At 52.1% G+C, this 16039-nt stretch overlaps 1 protein-coding gene across 1 annotated transcript in view; it reads right to left on the bottom strand.

Moving 5' to 3' along the window:
* Nucleotides 1-4098: 4098 nt before the first annotated feature.
* Nucleotides 4099-16039, bottom strand: part of ADAMTS14 (ADAM metallopeptidase with thrombospondin type 1 motif 14) — a 94639-nt gene continuing 82698 nt past the window's right edge. The window contains exons 17-22 of the mRNA XM_055586736.1: nt 14530-14698; nt 13939-14071; nt 11745-11952; nt 8104-8233; nt 7874-7984; nt 4099-6143 (exon numbers count right to left, since the gene is read on the bottom strand). Coding sequence (XP_055442711.1) covers nt 5674-6143; nt 7874-7984; nt 8104-8233; nt 11745-11952; nt 13939-14071; nt 14530-14698 — 1221 coding nt within the window. The 3' untranslated portion in view covers nt 4099-5673. The remainder of the gene's footprint in view (nt 6144-7873; nt 7985-8103; nt 8234-11744; nt 11953-13938; nt 14072-14529; nt 14699-16039) is intronic.

Below are 16039 nucleotides of genomic sequence, written 5' to 3'. Positions count from 1 at the left end.
GACCACCGCAATCCAGGCACCTCTGCATGTCTAGTCCTCCACAAAGCCCTCCCATGCCCACTCACAATCCTCTCTCCCACTCCCAGCGCTGGCAACCAGTGGTCTGTTTTATCTTTTCCAAAATCTCCTATGAAGGGACTCATCTGGTGTGTAGTCTTTGGGCCTGTCGTCTTCTCTCAGCAGAACGCTCTGCAGATCTATGCATGTTGATGTGTGCACGTCCATATGAGCAGTTCACACCTTTTTGTTCTTGAGTAGTATTCCCTTGTATGGATACGTCACAGTTTATCTATCCATCCACTATTTGGTAAATATTTGGGTTGTTTCCAGTCAAGGTCTATTTTGAATTAAGTTGCTAAGGGACATTTGCATACAAATTGTTTTGTGGACAAATGTGTTCATTTCCCTCGTGTGAATACATAAGGCAGTCATCACTGAGTTGGAGGTAAATGAATGTTCAACTTTATAAGAAGCATCTGAATGTTCTAAGTGGATGCACCCTTTGCATTCCTACCTAAAAGAATGCGAGTTCCAGATGCCCAACATCCTCCCAACACCTGATGCGGCCAATCTTGTTAATTTTAGCTGTTCTGTGCTGTGCTTACTCGCTCAGTTGTGTCCGACTCTTTGCAACCCCATGGACCATAGCCTGCCAGGTTCCTTTGTCCATGGGGATTCTCCAGGCAAGAATACTGGCGTGGGTAGCCATGCCCACCTCCAGGGATCTTCCCAACCCAAGGATCGAACCCAGGTCTCCCACATTTCAGGCAGATTCTTTACCATCTGAGCCACCAGGGAAGCGCTTAGCTGTTCTAATGGTTATGAAATAAACACTCTTTGCCATTTAAATTCCCCTTTCCCTAACAATCAGTGATGTTGCGTATCTTTTCCTGTACCTATTTGTCATTGTACATTTTCAGTAAAGTGTCCAAATCTTTTGCCCATTTTTGAGGGGGGGCATTGTTTAAGAACTCTTTATACCTTCTGGATGCAAGTCCAGTATCAGATATATTATGTGATAATACCTTCTCCCAGCTTGTGCTGTTGGTTGGTTTTCTCCCATTGTTGTTTTTGGGTTTTTTGTTGTTGTTGTTTGCTTTTTGTTTCTTGCCTTTTTTTTTTTTTTTTTTGCCTCTTCATTTTCTTACCACTGTCTTTCAAAAAGTAGAAGTTTTAGTTTCAATCAAGTTCAATTTGTCAACCTTTTATTTTATGGTCTGTGCATTTAGTGCCATCTTGGTCTAACCCAAGGTCACAAAGATTGTTTACAAATGTTTTTCCTCTGTAAAGTTTTTGGTTTTAGCTCTTACCTTTAAGTTGATCACCCATTTTGACTGAGTCAATTTTCACATATGATATGAGGTGAAAGTTGAGGTTTCTTTCTTTCTATGCAGAGCTTCCATTTTTCTAACATCATTTACTGGAAAGACTATCATATCTTGACTTTGGCATCTTGTTAAGAACTTATGGTTGTGTGGGTCTATTTCTGAATTTTCTATTCTGTTCCATTGTTTTGCATATCTATTACACCAATGCCAAACCATCTTAGTTAATGTAGCTTCACAGTCAGTCTAGAAATCAGGTAGTATACATTCTCCCACTTTGTTCTTTTTCAGAATTGTTTTGGATATCCTAGGTCCTCTTTATTTCCATAAAAGTTTTATGATCAGTTTGCAATTTCCAAAGAACACCCAGCCTGCTGGAATTCTGAGTGGAATAGCATTATATTTATAGGTCTTTTTGAGAACTTGACCATACTGAGACTTCTTTTAGCTATTCTTATACTTCTCTGAGTGAGGCTTTCTAATTTTCCGTGTATAGGTAGCCTGCATCCTGAAGCACTGTGAATGAGAATTGCTTTCTTAATCTGTACTCTCAGACTTGGTCAGAGCCCCAGAGGGTGCTCTCGAGGCTCACCTGTCCTGCCCCAGATCTTCCTTGTGTGCATCCAGCTGAGGACCATCGACAAGACTGGATGAGTAGGCGCAGGCTCCCCTTGTGAATGGAGCTCCCAACGATTCCAAACTGTCACCCTAACCTTTAAAAGTGTGTTAACATTTCAGTTGCATTTTCTTACCTGCTTCTCTGTTGACCACTTCCTTCCATGCTCTGCCAGAGGTAGATGAGCACGTGGAGCTTCTCTCTCCCCCGAGGGACTTGTCACCCTCTGAAATGTAACCCACCTGCTTACCTTGAAAACTCAGCCCCGTAACAGACTAAAAGAGGCATGACACTGCAGCTTATTGGCTTCTTATTGTAAGGGTAGAACTGATGTCCTCCTGTAGCTTTCTACATTCTAAGCAGGGTGTGGGTAACTTTTGGTCAGGGCCGTGGCCTGGGTTTCCAACAGCAAGAGTCCCCACAGGGATGAAAGGGCTTCAGGGAGACTGGGAAAGCGGCAAGATTCCACAGGTGGAGGCTGGGGACTTCGAGGAGCCCAAGCCCTGACTCTGGTCTACTCCTGTGGCACAGCAACAGCTCATCCATCCTCCACGCTGACTGGATCCCTCAAGCCCCATTCCAGGAATAACCCAGGGACCAACGTCACCCCCAGGAGACCCTTCATCCACCATCTCTTGCATTTTCTGGTCACATTGTTTTCACAGGTGGGCAAGGCAAACGCTTTCACTGACATTTTTTCAGATAAGCAGAAGGGCTGAGGGTCCCACAGAACCTTAGAGCCCACAGGCTCCCTAGAGCTGTCTCATCCACACACAGGACTCTGTGGGGTCCTCGAGGTCAGAGGAGGGTCCTTGGGGCTGGTTTCTTGGTCCCTCTTCCTCCGCTTGGGCCACTGCAGTCCTGCTTTGAGATGCTGAGCCCGAACAAAGGTTCCCAATGGTGTAAAAGTGTAAATTCACTGACCCAGTCTAACATCACTGTTTCTTGTCCTGGCCGTGGAAACTGATCGGAGGTCAGTATCTGGAGCACTATGTGAAGGCCTCCAGGAGGAGTCTGGGCTCAGTGGGGAAGACTGCAGTGATGGATTGGCAATATCTGCCATGGGCACAAGACAGGCAGCATTGGCATGTTTCCATGTGCTATCCCTGCCCCATGAAATGTGCCAGTACTGCTGTTAGAGCTGGGGTGTTGGAGATCTTAGAGGGCCCCACTCCACCCATACTACCCACCATGGCAAGGTGGCTTGCACCAAGGTCAGGCACCCTCCCCCAAGGTCCATGAGTCCCCTCCTGCAGGCTCCACTCGGAGCACACTGGCCTCCAATATTCCTTACCCCAACAGTCCTGAGTGCAGTTCTAGGGCCTGTGGTAGCATCTTCCAAGGTAGCCCCTTACGTGTGACTGGGTCACCACGTATATGCACCCCTAGTTCCAAGTGACAGACGTGTTTAGAAGGGCTAGTTTCCAAGGGGAAGCTGTTTGCACAGGGATATAAATGGAGCTTGGACTTGAAAGCTAGACACACGTGGGTATGTGAAATCCTTGGAGGGGGCCTCTGTGCCCTTGCCCTGGGCCTCACAGCTGTCAGGGAGGGGCCTGTGGAACACTCATTGAAAGGGTGTGGTAATGGATTAGTGATGTCTGTCATGGGCAAGGAGTAAGGCGTGGAACCATAGTTTTAAATTATACAGCAACCTCCACATCAGCCCTCCCCGCCCAATAAGACCCATCATGTTCCTTCCATCTCCTGTCCGACATCCATATCCTGCGTGGACTTTTCCAGGGAAAGAGTGCTCACCACCTTGGAAAGAAGCCATCCCCTGTGTGTTTGAACAGCTCTGCTCATGAGAACATCCTCCATATGCAGACCACCAAAGTCCTCCCAGGTGCTTCCACCCTTTGGACCAAATTCTGAACAGTGACTTGCATGAGACCACACAGCTACTTGGTGGAACAGCCTAAGTGGGACCCCCAGGCCCCCAGCCCTGCTCTTGCCTCTCCACCAAGGTGATGTTCAGAGGAACCCCAGAACAAGGATGACCAAGGTGAGGAGGCTGGGGGCCAAGTCTTCCTGTGGCTCTGACCCCTCCCTGTCCACCCGCAACCCCAATCATCTTACCCGCCCAGGACAGTAGAGCTCTGGCTTTGCTGTCCCTTTTTTGCTAAAATGGAGAGAAAAAGAAAAACACACCACAACTTTCTCGGGTCCAAAACAAACACCAAGGACAATGTTAATAAATACATAAAAATTTAAAGATCTCGATCTCAAAGGCACTTGATACAGGTGAGCTGGGTCGCACAGGAATGGTTTGGTGTGTGTCCCAGCTGCCCTGGGAGAGGATAGGCAGCAGGTGGAGAGGGCCTCTGGGGAACCCCTCTAGGGCTTCCATTCTCCACGGGGTTTCAGGCCAGGGCCCACTGTCCCTATTCCTCTAGCCTGGCTCAGAATGGCCCCTTTGCCCTGGGAACAGAAGAACTGGCCAGCACCTTACGGCCTGCTGAGGGGTCTGGGAGACCCTCTGCATGCCTCAGAGTAAGGACCCCTGGGAGAGGTCCTGGGAACTGGGTGGCTTCCAGACAGCCAGAGGGTCCAGGGAAGTTACCTGCCATTGGAGGTAACGTGGCGGGGGGCAGCTGAGGCCCTACAGCACGGTGGGCCAGTGTCTCCATGGGGCAGAGGCTCACGTCCTGCCCTGGGGCACTTGGCCCTTGTCAACCCCAGGGTCTGGCTATGGGTGGACTCTGGTCCTCAGCCTTGGAGTCTGGCCACCGTCCTACCCCTACCCAGCACGACAAATACACCTCTGGCCCAGCTTAAGCCAGGTGAGAGAAGACCCCTGACTCTAGCAGGAGTGGTCTTTGATAGAGGGCAACAGCGGATGGGGCTCAGCCTGAGAACTCACGTCTCCGCATGCTCCACCAAGTCACCTTCCAGGCTGTGCTCCCTTCATGCACCAAAGCGATGACCACAGTTGCCATTCCTGGTCCAGCCAGGGGTCTAGCACCAGTTGGGAATCCCCTGGATGGTGAGGACACATACTCCAGGCTGTCCAGAGCTCCCTTCTCAGGGGGTTGGGGCTGGGGTGAGGTTAGGAGGCCCATCTGTAACCTGGAGGCACTGGAAGTCACAGGACGTGCCATTTGCAGGTGCAGAGATGGCCACCGACACTGCCTTCCTGCCAGCACACTCAAGCTGGACTCTGCTCCTTGGCCTTGGCCGGAGGAGCTGTCTGCAGCTCTTGTTACAAAGAGCTGAGTCTGAGATGAACTTGCCTCCCACCCACCCTAGGCGTGTAGCTGAATTCCCCCAGCCCGCTTCCTCTCAGACCACCTGCGAGTGTTCCCTCCACCTTCCCTGTCCTGCTTTGCCTCTCTGGGCAGAGGGGCCCAGTAGACAGGGCCCCCACCGGGGTCCTCCCAAGTCCTGGCAAATGAATCCAGTATGGGGCCCAGTGGCGGGGGGTGAGGGAGGGGTGGTAGCAGGCCCTCAGTCCCCGCAGGAGAGACAGACAGGAGCCCCTGAGAGGTTCGGTTCGGTCACCTGGGCTGCTTGCTGAGGTATCTCTGGTTAGGACTTTCCCTGATCTTTTTCTTCCTCACACACCCATTTCACGGGGTGAAAAGTGTCACGGCCCCAGACTAGAACGACAAGAAGGCAAATAATTTAAAAGGCAGTCCGTGCAGGTCCCCACCCCGCTGTGTGTCCTATAAGCCGGGGGTCTCGGGGCAGCACAGATTGTAAACTTGACTGGCGGGAAGGGCGAGGTGGGGTTCATGTCACTGGGGCCGTGGAGGGAAGGCTGGTGCCTGGGTGCTTCGGGTCTTCCCTGAGCAGCCCTTTGTTTTCAGAGGCTGGGGTAGGGGCCCCGGTCCAGCCCCAGGGGGCACTCAGGGAAGTGCCCCGGAATGCTGTAGGGGTTGGTTTCTGGGGAGCAAAGTAGCTTTGGGTCACGGGGGCACTCGTGCCCAGAGGTCCTGGGAGCAGTGTGGGTTGGTCTCGCTGACGGTGGTCTGATCCTGTTGGCCCCACAGAGGGCTCCACAGCATCTGGAGGGGCCACGGGTGCTGAGAAGGGGCTCCCAGGAGTGGAGAAGGGTGGTGGTGAGGCCAGGCCAGGGTCTAGGCTCAAGGCCTTCTTGGTGCAGGACTCGCAGCACAGCCGGTGGAAGCCAGGGATGGAGCAGTAGCGATCGAGCTCTTCCGTCTGGCAGAAGATGGACCTGTCCTGCACGCAGAGCTCCGCTGCACACACAACACAAAGACTGATGCTGGAGGTGCCCATCCACCAGGTCCCAGCACCTACTCAGTCCTTCATCTCCCACCCTCACCACCTCCCAGTCAACCCTGAGGAATCTGGTCCACTCCAGCCAGGACCAGGCAGCTGGTAACACAGTGTGACAAGCAGCCTAAACGTCCTGCCACCAGTCAGCACGCATGTGAAACACTAAGCCCCCTTACCACTAACTGTGGAATCAAGCAAATCTAGGTTCCATTCAAGGCTCTACCACTTAAAAGCTGCAAGGCCTTAAACTCTTCAACCCTCAGTTTCTTCTGTAAAAACAGAGATAATGCTGACATTTATCAAATAATAATAATATTATGGAAAATAGCATTTAAAAAGTTTCTGGCATAGAGGGGTGCTCACTATATTAGTTTTGTTTGCTTTGGCTTAAATGTCATCAAAAAATGGTTTTTGCATTTTTGTGATAACTTCAGGTAGGTCTTTCCAAACAATGTGAGGTCAGGAGCTTAGCTTTCTACTAATTTTTGCCAGGGAAAGAGAAAAGGAGGAGAAGGAAGGGGAGGGGGGGGGGGACAAGGAAGAAGGGGGAGGGGGAAGGAGAAAAAGCGAGGAGAGAAAAGGTAGGGTGCAGGCTAAGGGGAACAAAGATTAGGGAAAATGGAAAACAAGTGGCCTCTAGATGGCGCCAGAATTCTAGGACCAGAGTAAGAGCTCCCCTTCGCTCCCAAGAGTGAAAGGAAAGGAAACCAGACGCTTGGACCGCTTGCACCGTTTGAGCCTCAGCATAGGAGCAGAGCAGCCCCAAGACTAGAGCCAGGAGATAACCTGAAGACATTTAATCAGACCCCTTTGTTTTATAGATCAGGTTGCTGCGCTCAGAGAGGTTCACAGATGTGCACGAGGTCACACAGCCAACCAACTGGTCCTCTCACTAGGAGTCAGGGTCTGGGATCTTTCTGCTATTCATCTTGACAGACCCTGATCCTTGGGACAGTGAGAAAGGGAAATAGAGAAGAAGCCTAGGAAGGAGCACAGAACATAAAGCCTGGTAGGTTCTTGGTTAATGTTTATTAATAGATGGATAGGCAGATGGATGGATGGATGGGCAGATAGATGGAAAGATGAGACGGTGAACTGTCGGGCTCAGGATCATGAAGCAGAGAGAAATGACTGCTACCATTTTTGTTGTTGTTAGCTGGCAGCTAGGCAGGAGTGCATACGTTATCATTTAATTCTCTCAAAAGCCGTATAAAGACAGCTCAGAACTACCACTGCCATCTCCAAACCTTGGAACCAGATATGATTCACAATTCAGAACTTTGGAAGTTAGAAAAGTAATCTTCACCGTATTCATATTATATAACATCCCCGGTGGGCCTGAGGGGTCACCTTGTAACCAAATATGTCAATGTTTCTGTAACAAAAGAATAACTAATTTCTTATCCGTTCAGTTCCGATTTTGCTGCCCAATGAGTCTGCACCAGATTCAGGGAGACATTTGCAGCTTTCAATTCCTCTGGAGCAGCAGATAAGGAACCAGGGACCATTACAAGCATCACCCCCCGCTCACAGCTGAGGAATCCAAGGCTGTGAGGTGGCGATAGTCACCTCAGGAGGCCAAGGTCACGCGAACAGACTGGAAGCTGGGTCTGCTCCACTGCACGGCCCGTGCTCGTGATGCCAGACACTGGGAGGCTGGGAAAGGGATAGGGTCCAGAGATATACTTACTGGATGATATCTTGTTGATGGGATCCAGAGGCCCAGACTGTGGTACCCACTGCCCCTCTGGGGTCACAAGTTCCCGGATGTCAGCCTTCACTGTGGAGTTCTGGAGATTTCCTGGGAGGGGCGGGGAAGAAGCTCTAGTACTGGGGGTACCGGTGGGCTGGGAAGCCAGTCAGGCTGGGCCTCAGGTCTAGGCCAGAGAAGCTGGCCAACCCCCATCCTACCCAGCTCACCTCCGCAGGCGGGCAGGCTGCAGGCCTGGACCGTGTCCGGCTTGGCCCCCTCACACTGCCCCAGACTGTTGGCGTTGGTCCGGCACACCACCTGCCGCTGCTGGATGCCCTCTCCGCAGGTGACAGAACACTGTCGTGGAGGGTGGGGGGAGGGGGGGCAAGGTGGGGGCGGGCCAGGCCGGGGTGGGCAGAGAGACAGAGGAAGGAGGCGGTGAGCTCCGAAGCCCAGCCAATGTGCAGGACAGAAAGGGTACAGAGGAGGGTGCCAAGCCTCTGCTTGACTTGATCCTTGACCAGGACGCACAAGGACTGCACTCAACAGCCTCTCCAAGTCAATGCAGCAGCTTCAAATACTCCGCTGCTGCTGCTTAGCCACTCAGTCGTGTCTGACTCTTTGTGACCCTGTGGACTGTAGCCCGCCAGGCTCCTCTGTCCATGGAATTCTCCAGGCAAGAATACTGGAGTGGGTTGCCATGCCCTCCTTCAGGGGATCTTCCTGACCCAGGGATTGAATCTGGGTCTCCCACATTGCAGGCAGACTCTTTACCATCTGAGCCACCAGGGAAGCCCAAATATTCCTCAACTAGGTGGGAAAGAGCACTGTCTTGATCTCAGAACCCCCGAACCTCCCCACCTCCTGGAGGGGGCCTGCGGGACCCCCTTCCAGCACTACTGCTTATGTCCACTGTGTCTAGTTTGTACCTGGGTCCTCAAATAATTTGTGTATCACCCTGGCACACTCCCTGTTGCCATCCACCAGTCCAAGGGACCTGGGGCATGTCTATGCACTTGATGATACCTTGTCAAGGGGATGCAGGAACCCAGACTCTAACACCAGCTAAGCCAAGAGAGCTAGGTGTCGGGGTCCCCACAGACCCGTCTAGCTCTGACATCCAATGACTTTGCTTTCCAAAACTCAGCATGCGGAGACATGATCAAAAGTGTCCTGGCATGGGTGCCAGGAGCAAAAGGCCTTTGGTGAGGACCGCCACACACACCATCTCCTGGACCCCCCATGCTCTAATAGATGGGTAGGGTCACTTCAAGAAAAGCAAGGGAGGGTGCCCATGCGACCAGGTCACTGGGATTGTTTGTTTTGGGCTTTCTTTTGGCCACTCCACACGGCATGCAGAATTCCCCCAACCAGGGATCAAACCCATGCCTCCTGAGGTCTTTGCGAGCACTGACCACAGCCTCTCCTAGTGGGATGGGAAGGACTTGCAAAGGTTCACTTCACATACGGGGGCAGGTGACGACACAGGGGTCACACACCACACAGAACCATGGGACAAAGACAGCTCATCTTCCCAGGATGAAGAGCTACAAGCAACAATAGCTCTGGAATGTTTCTGCCAGTCTTACAGGGCCAATGATCTTCCACCAGCTGTCACCTGTTTTCTGTAAGGGGTCCCTTATGGACCAGCAATCTGTCTGTTTTACATTCAAACAAATAAAGCTATATGTTATGGAGAAGAATATAAAATCTGCATGGGTTGTGTGGGGATTTTTAGTTATTTAAGACACTCTGTTTTGGACTTCTCTGGTGGTGCAGTAGATAAGAATCCACCTGCCAATGCAAGGGACATGGGTTTGATCCCTAGTCCGGGAAGATCTCACACGCCTCAGAGCAACTAAGCCCGTGGGCCACAACTATTGAGAATGAGCTCTAGAGCCTGAGAGCTGCAACCACTGAGCCCTCGTGCCCTGGAGCCTGTGCTCTGCAACAAGAGAAGCCATCGCAATGAGAAGCTCGTGCACAACAACTAGAGAGCAGCCCCCGCTCTCTGCAACTGGAAAAAGCCTGCATGCAGCAACGAAGACCCAGCGCAACCCCCCAAATTAATAATAATAAAAATCAAATACTCGGTATCGTGCGCTACCTCAAGCCTACAGAAAAGTATGAGGAAGCTGGTCATGAACGCCTGTTCAAACAGCCCACTAGCAAAGTCAATAAATCAGCATTCTGGCATATTTTCAAATATTGTGCTGTGTCTTTTTAAACTACATAAATGGTAGCCCCATTGGAAGTGTTTTTGTCCTTCATACGTCAGTGCTTTTTCTCACCTATTTTTCTGAGGTTTATCTATGTTGATAAGTACAGTTCAAGTTTATTTATTTTTCTTGCTGTATAGTATTTTATTACGTGAACAGACCATGGGGTTTTTTTCGGTATAATTTCCTATGGACAGATAGATATATATATAATATTTCCTGATATTTTTATATTATAATAGGCATTATTGTGCTTATCTCTGTGATCAGTTGAGGTTTCAAAAATTATAGTCAAATATACAGACCATACAATTTACACTCTGACCATTTTTAAGTGCATCGTTCAGGGGCATTGAGTGTATTTACACTATTGTGAAACCCTCACCACCCAGCTCCAGAACTGATTCTTCTTCCCAAGCTGAAACTCTGTGCCCATTAAACATTAACTTCCCACCCCCTCTCCCCCAGCCCCCTGGCAATCACCCTTCTACTTTCTGTCTCTATGGATTTCACTGTTATGGGTACCTCACGTTAAGTAATCACACAATATTCGTCATTTTGTGTCTGGCTCATTTCACTCTACGTCATGTCTTCAAAGCTCAAACCCAATGAATTTTCAAGAGAACACAAGACCCTGTGGTCCCTGGACCATTCCACAGCCTTCTTATCATCTCCCTTTTCTTTCGCTGACCTCCCAACAATGAACTTGCTACAGAGCTGCCAGAGTGATCTTTAAACCTGAAACCAGAGCTTGTGATACACGTTAAAACCGTTCAAGGTTCCCACTGCTCTGAGAATAACTAACTCCTCATAAAGCCCTGCAGCATCTGACCCCTGCCCACCTCTCCAAAGCCATCCTGCAACCCCTGCCCCTCCCATTCAGCTCCAGTCCCTTTCTGTTTCTGGAATGTAACAAGGTCGTTCCTGCCTTGGGGTCTTCCTGTGGCTCATGCCTCAGGTCACAGCTCTTATGTCACCACCTCAAAGAGGCCCTCCCTGATATGTTATCCTGTTTACTTCTGCTCAGATCCAGCTGCAGCTGGTGCATGCTTCTGTCTCTAGTACTGTCTCACATCTCCCTCACTGGACTGTAAGCACCACATGGACAAGAATCAGGTCTGTTGGAAATGGGTTCTAGGCATCCAGCACAGTGTGCCTGGAATGTAGTTGGCGCTCAGTAAATACTTCCTGAATGCAGGAATGTGCTTCAGGGACTTCCCTAGTGGTCCTGTGGCTAAGGTTCTGTTCTCCCAATGCAGGGGGCCCAGCTTCCATCCCTGGTCGGGGAACTAGATCCTACATGCCACAGTGAAGATAGAGGATCCTGGTGAGACCCAGCACAGCCAAATAAAAATAAATACTAAAAAGAATGTGCTTCAGTTCGCATCCTAGCTCTAAGTGAAGGTCAAAGCAGATACTGAATAATATAAAGGCCAAGAACAAACCCATGTTCCAGCATACATGGGAGCTGATGGACTCAGTTTTGAGAAAAATCAAATCAGATGCAGGGAGAGAAATTCAACCAGAAACTCTGCCTGCATGGACAACCAGAACTCTCGGCAGCTCCCCCTCCCAGAGCCCCCTCTTTCTGGACTTCCAGGGTAAGTGCCTATTAGCCCAGCCCCTTGCACCCTCTGAGAACAGCTCACCTGGGACCAGGCTCCTGTCCGCCACTGGAGTGGACAGGGGACGCGCAGGCAGGGCCGACGGGCCTCAGGCCGCTCCCCTGGGCAGGCCTTGGCCGGCATGGCCTTGTGAGTACCGTTGGTGAGGGGCAGCAGGCACTGCACCCCCCGAGTCTGCACCCCGAGCTTCCCACAGCTCCGGCTGCAGGTGCCCCACTCCTCCGTCACCCACCTGGAGACAGACAGGGAGAAAGGTAGAGGGAAGGCAGGACTGTGGCATACTTTCTCCCAGAGCTGCTCTCACCCTCCGAACCACAGGAGGCAGGAGCCAGAGAGAAGGGCTGGGCTTCAGAATGCTTGGGGGCCAAGCCATCCACCTGACTCTGCAGCCACCGGGTGTGCGGCCTTAGGGAGGTCACTTATTCCCTCCTCAGTTTCCTCGTATAAAAAAACGGGTATAACGCCTATTTAAATCCTGCCACCCTGCGGGTCCTTGCACCCTGCAAGCTCTTGACTGCTCTAAGCCACAGGTAGCCCACCTTTACATCACGATTCTTTCAACACTCTGAATTTTCCTGGTAGCCCAGTGGTTAAGACTTTGCCTTCCAATGCAGGGGACATGGGTTCAATCTTTAGTTGGGGGACTAAGATCCCACATGCTGCAGGGTGACTAAGCCCGTGTGCTGCAAACCACAGAGCTCATGAGCTCTGGAGCCCACACTGAACTAGAGAGTCCATGTGCCACAACAGAAGCAGAAGTACCCCAGCCTCCAGGGGGCTCTCGGGACAGTTAAAGGACATGTATACGTAAAGCGTGTGGCGGAGTGCTTGGCACACAGCAGGTGTGTCATAAACGTAGGCTCTGTCACCATCACCGCCAGTGCCTGCAGAGCTTTGGCTCATCAGCCAAGCTGGTGGTCTCCAAGCATCTTTTAGCTTTAGCCACAGAGCAACTTCCCAGTGGCATCTTAAGCAGATGCCCTCTGGAAGAGTTAGACCAAAGCAAAACTGCTCTTGTCTAGAAAGAGAAAATGCAAGATCCCTGTGGCAGGATGGAGGGAGGGCAGCCCCCAAATGGCACTCCTCTGTTTCCTGAGGCATCATTTAGTAAACCAGGGATTTCAGCCAACCCTTCCTTTAGAAAACAAAACAAAAAGCCCTCAAACTTCACTTGGCATTTAACACATGAAGAAACAAGCCATGTTTCTGGCGGGTGACCTGCTGAGGGTCATGAAGGCATTAGCCCCACATACTCTGTGACCACCAGTGTCTGTGTGGAAAGTGGCCGGAATAAAAAGTAACGCGTCAAAGAAAAGCATGGAGGGCTAGGGGGCTGGGGACCATGGCCTGGGGCTGGACACAGGGAGGCCATGGCAGGCTCGAGCACGGCCACCAGCTCCCACCCTGGCCCCAGGCCCCTCCACCCTACAGAGCAGAGCTGCTATGGGTCAGCAAGGATGAATTGGAATCCCCTCCCTAACCCTGAGAGGACTCCAGGGATGCAGGTGGGCGGACTTGGTTCTCTGTGGTTTCCTGCCGGCCCACTACCCTCGGCCCTGCCTGAGGGCCACTAGAGAAGCCTGCTAGGGGCTGAGGGGGTGCTGGGCAACAGGCTCAGAGGCCAGATCTCGATCCTACACCAATCACGGCTCTTTTCTCCCCTAAGCCCCAAGAGAAGAGAAAAAAAGCCTCTCTTTTCTTCAAATACCCCCAAGAACATGACCCTGTGCTCAAAAGAGCCAGGGAATCCCAATCAGGGGCTAGACCATGGCTGGGAGCTGGCAGGCCAGGCCACGTCCCTGGGCCCCAGATGACTGGCCAGAGGAACTGGTGGACATGCCCCAGCCTAGGCCCTGGAAGCACTGAGCTCTTCTTCACCTCCATGGACCCCCTGGATCATGGAGAGAAAGCTGGGTCCACAGATCAGGCCTCAGCCTCCCCACCTGCAAAAGGATGCTGGGAGGGACAGAACAAAGGCGGCATCTTCCTCTTTCTGGGAGTGAAAGCTAATCTAGAAACCTCAGAGGGGATGGATAGGCAAGGAGGGCAGTGCTGGCCCTGGGCAGAGTCTGGTGTGTGGGTGCTCTCTGCTCAGAGTCCCGGCTGCAGGGTCTGTGCGCCCCCACGCTCCAGTGCTGCAGGAGCGCCCCTCATCCTGAGGTCAGGGCTGCGGGACGTTTGTGTTCAGCCACCTCGTCCCTCCCCCAGAAGCACTCACCCTGGCTGGGCACACGGGTGCTGGTTGCAGCGCCGGCGGATCGGCTTGGGCCTCTTCCTGTGGTCGCACAGGTGCCGCTGGACCATGTGGTGATCTCGTCGGCGCCGGCAGCCGTATTTGGTGAACTGGATCCCTGGAAGGAGGGCAGCCTGCTGTGGGGGCTCAGTTCTGCCAGGCCCCCCACCATCCTGGCCCAGAGCCTCAGGGACTGTGAGCTCTGAGTCCCACCTCCCTCTGGGCCTTTGCAACATCTCCTCCCAAAGTCACTTTCTAAGGAAGCCACCAGCCCATCTCAGGTGTCCCTGCCACCGTGCAGGTGGGGATGTGGCTCTGCACCACAGCCTCTCCGCACAGAGGGGGAGCCCTTGCAGGGCAGAGACCCTGCCACAGGCTTGTCTCTAGCACCCCCAGCCCAGCCCCAAGGCCCTGCCCAGGCAGGCTGTCACACCCCAGAGACCTTGATGGAGAAACTGAGGCATGAGCTGGGGCCACGATAAGTGGAGACAATTTCAGCCCCCTGACCCCTCCTGCTCCTCTCCCGAGAGGCCCTGGGCTGCCCCACAAGGGGGCTGCAGTCAGGCAGGCTGGTACCTCCTCCGCAGGTCTTGGTGCAGGGCGCCCAGCTCTTGAGTGCCCACTCGTAGGTGTCTGTCTCCTCCAGGAGCACGTTGTTGCTCCCGATAAGGGGCAGCAGGTCCTCGTGGATGATGTACTTGTAGGCCAGACTGCTGCGGGGGCCACTTTCAGCTGGGGGGAGTACCTGAGGGGAGAAGGAGGAGGTGGCACAGGACTGGAGGGCGGGGAGCAAGGCCAGCATAGGGAGACCAGAGAGGAGGAGGCACCAGGTTGTGGGGTTAGAAGCAGAACCAGTGGAAGCCAAGAGGGGGCAGCACTGAGTATGGCCTGGGGAGGACTTTCAGACCCATAGCCACAGGGAAACTCAGGCCAAGCACCTACTGTGTGCCTGGCCTGAACAGCCTGTGTGCCCATCGGTGATTCTCCCTCCCACACACCTAATTTCCAACAAGGGCAGGAACCACGTCTGCTGGTCTGTCCTGCTCACAAGAGCACTCACACTGCCTGTCTCTAGAAGATGGTCTACGATAGAGACTCTTATCAGATAAATGATTGCAAATACTTTCCCCCATTCTGTTCAGGTTATCTTCTCACTTTCCTGAAAATGTCTTTTCATGTACAAAAGCTTTCAATTTCCATGAAGACAAATTTATCTTTTTTTTTTTCTTTCATTGCTCATGCTTTTGGTATCGTATCTAGGAATCCAAGGTCATGATTTATCCCTCTATTTTCTCCAAGAGTTCCATGGCCTTAGCTCTTGTTCTTGGGGCTTTGATCTATCGTGAGCTGATTTTGGTATACAGTGTGAGGCAGGGGTTCAACTTCATTCTTCTGCCTGTGGCTGTCCCGTTGTGCCAGCATCGTTGGTTGCAGAGATCCTTCTTTCCCCATTGAACGTTCTTGGTATTCTTGTTGGAAATCAACTGGCCATAGGTGTACGAGTGGGCAGTAAATATAGCGTGAACAGGAAGCACATGTTGGATTGAATTAATATACCGAAACCAACTGGCTTCAGACCCTGTCCTCTAGGACCTCCCTGACCAGCGAGAGTATCACCAGAAACAAAGCATGTCCAGGGCCTCCCAGTCACCAGTCAGTGACAACAGAGACTCTCCTGACCTGGTCTCCTAAGTTAACAATCCCTGATCCACAAGCTCTGGCTTATGGTCTAGGAAGAGGAGGTGTGGGCAGAGGTGGGCCCCAGCTGGGACAGTAGCTGGCAGTGTCAGACGGCACCCATGAGCCACAGGCCATTGGACGCACTTCCTGGCAAAGTCACAATGCAAGTGGACATCAGGAGATGGCAGAATAACAGAGGGAACCAACCCAGGTCCTCCAGCTCCTCCTGGGCCCTATCTCTGAGCTTGCATTATGGAGGACAGGCTCCCAAAGGGGCATCTCTGATCAGACAGTGAGACAGCAGTTTCTTTTTCCCTTCTCACTTCCCATCCCACCAGCCTGGAAGTATGGAGGGCACCTTGGCCTTGCCCAGGCTCCCAAAGACACCTGAACAGGAACAGGAGTG

The sequence above is a fragment of the Bubalus kerabau genome, chromosome 1, assembly GCF_029407905.1.
Source record: "Bubalus kerabau isolate K-KA32 ecotype Philippines breed swamp buffalo chromosome 1, PCC_UOA_SB_1v2, whole genome shotgun sequence".
In the NCBI taxonomy this organism is placed as follows: Eukaryota; Metazoa; Chordata; class Mammalia; order Artiodactyla; family Bovidae; genus Bubalus; species Bubalus kerabau.
The sequence above is the reverse complement of the archived record's forward strand: the minus strand, read 5'-3'. Positions and strand labels throughout refer to the sequence as shown.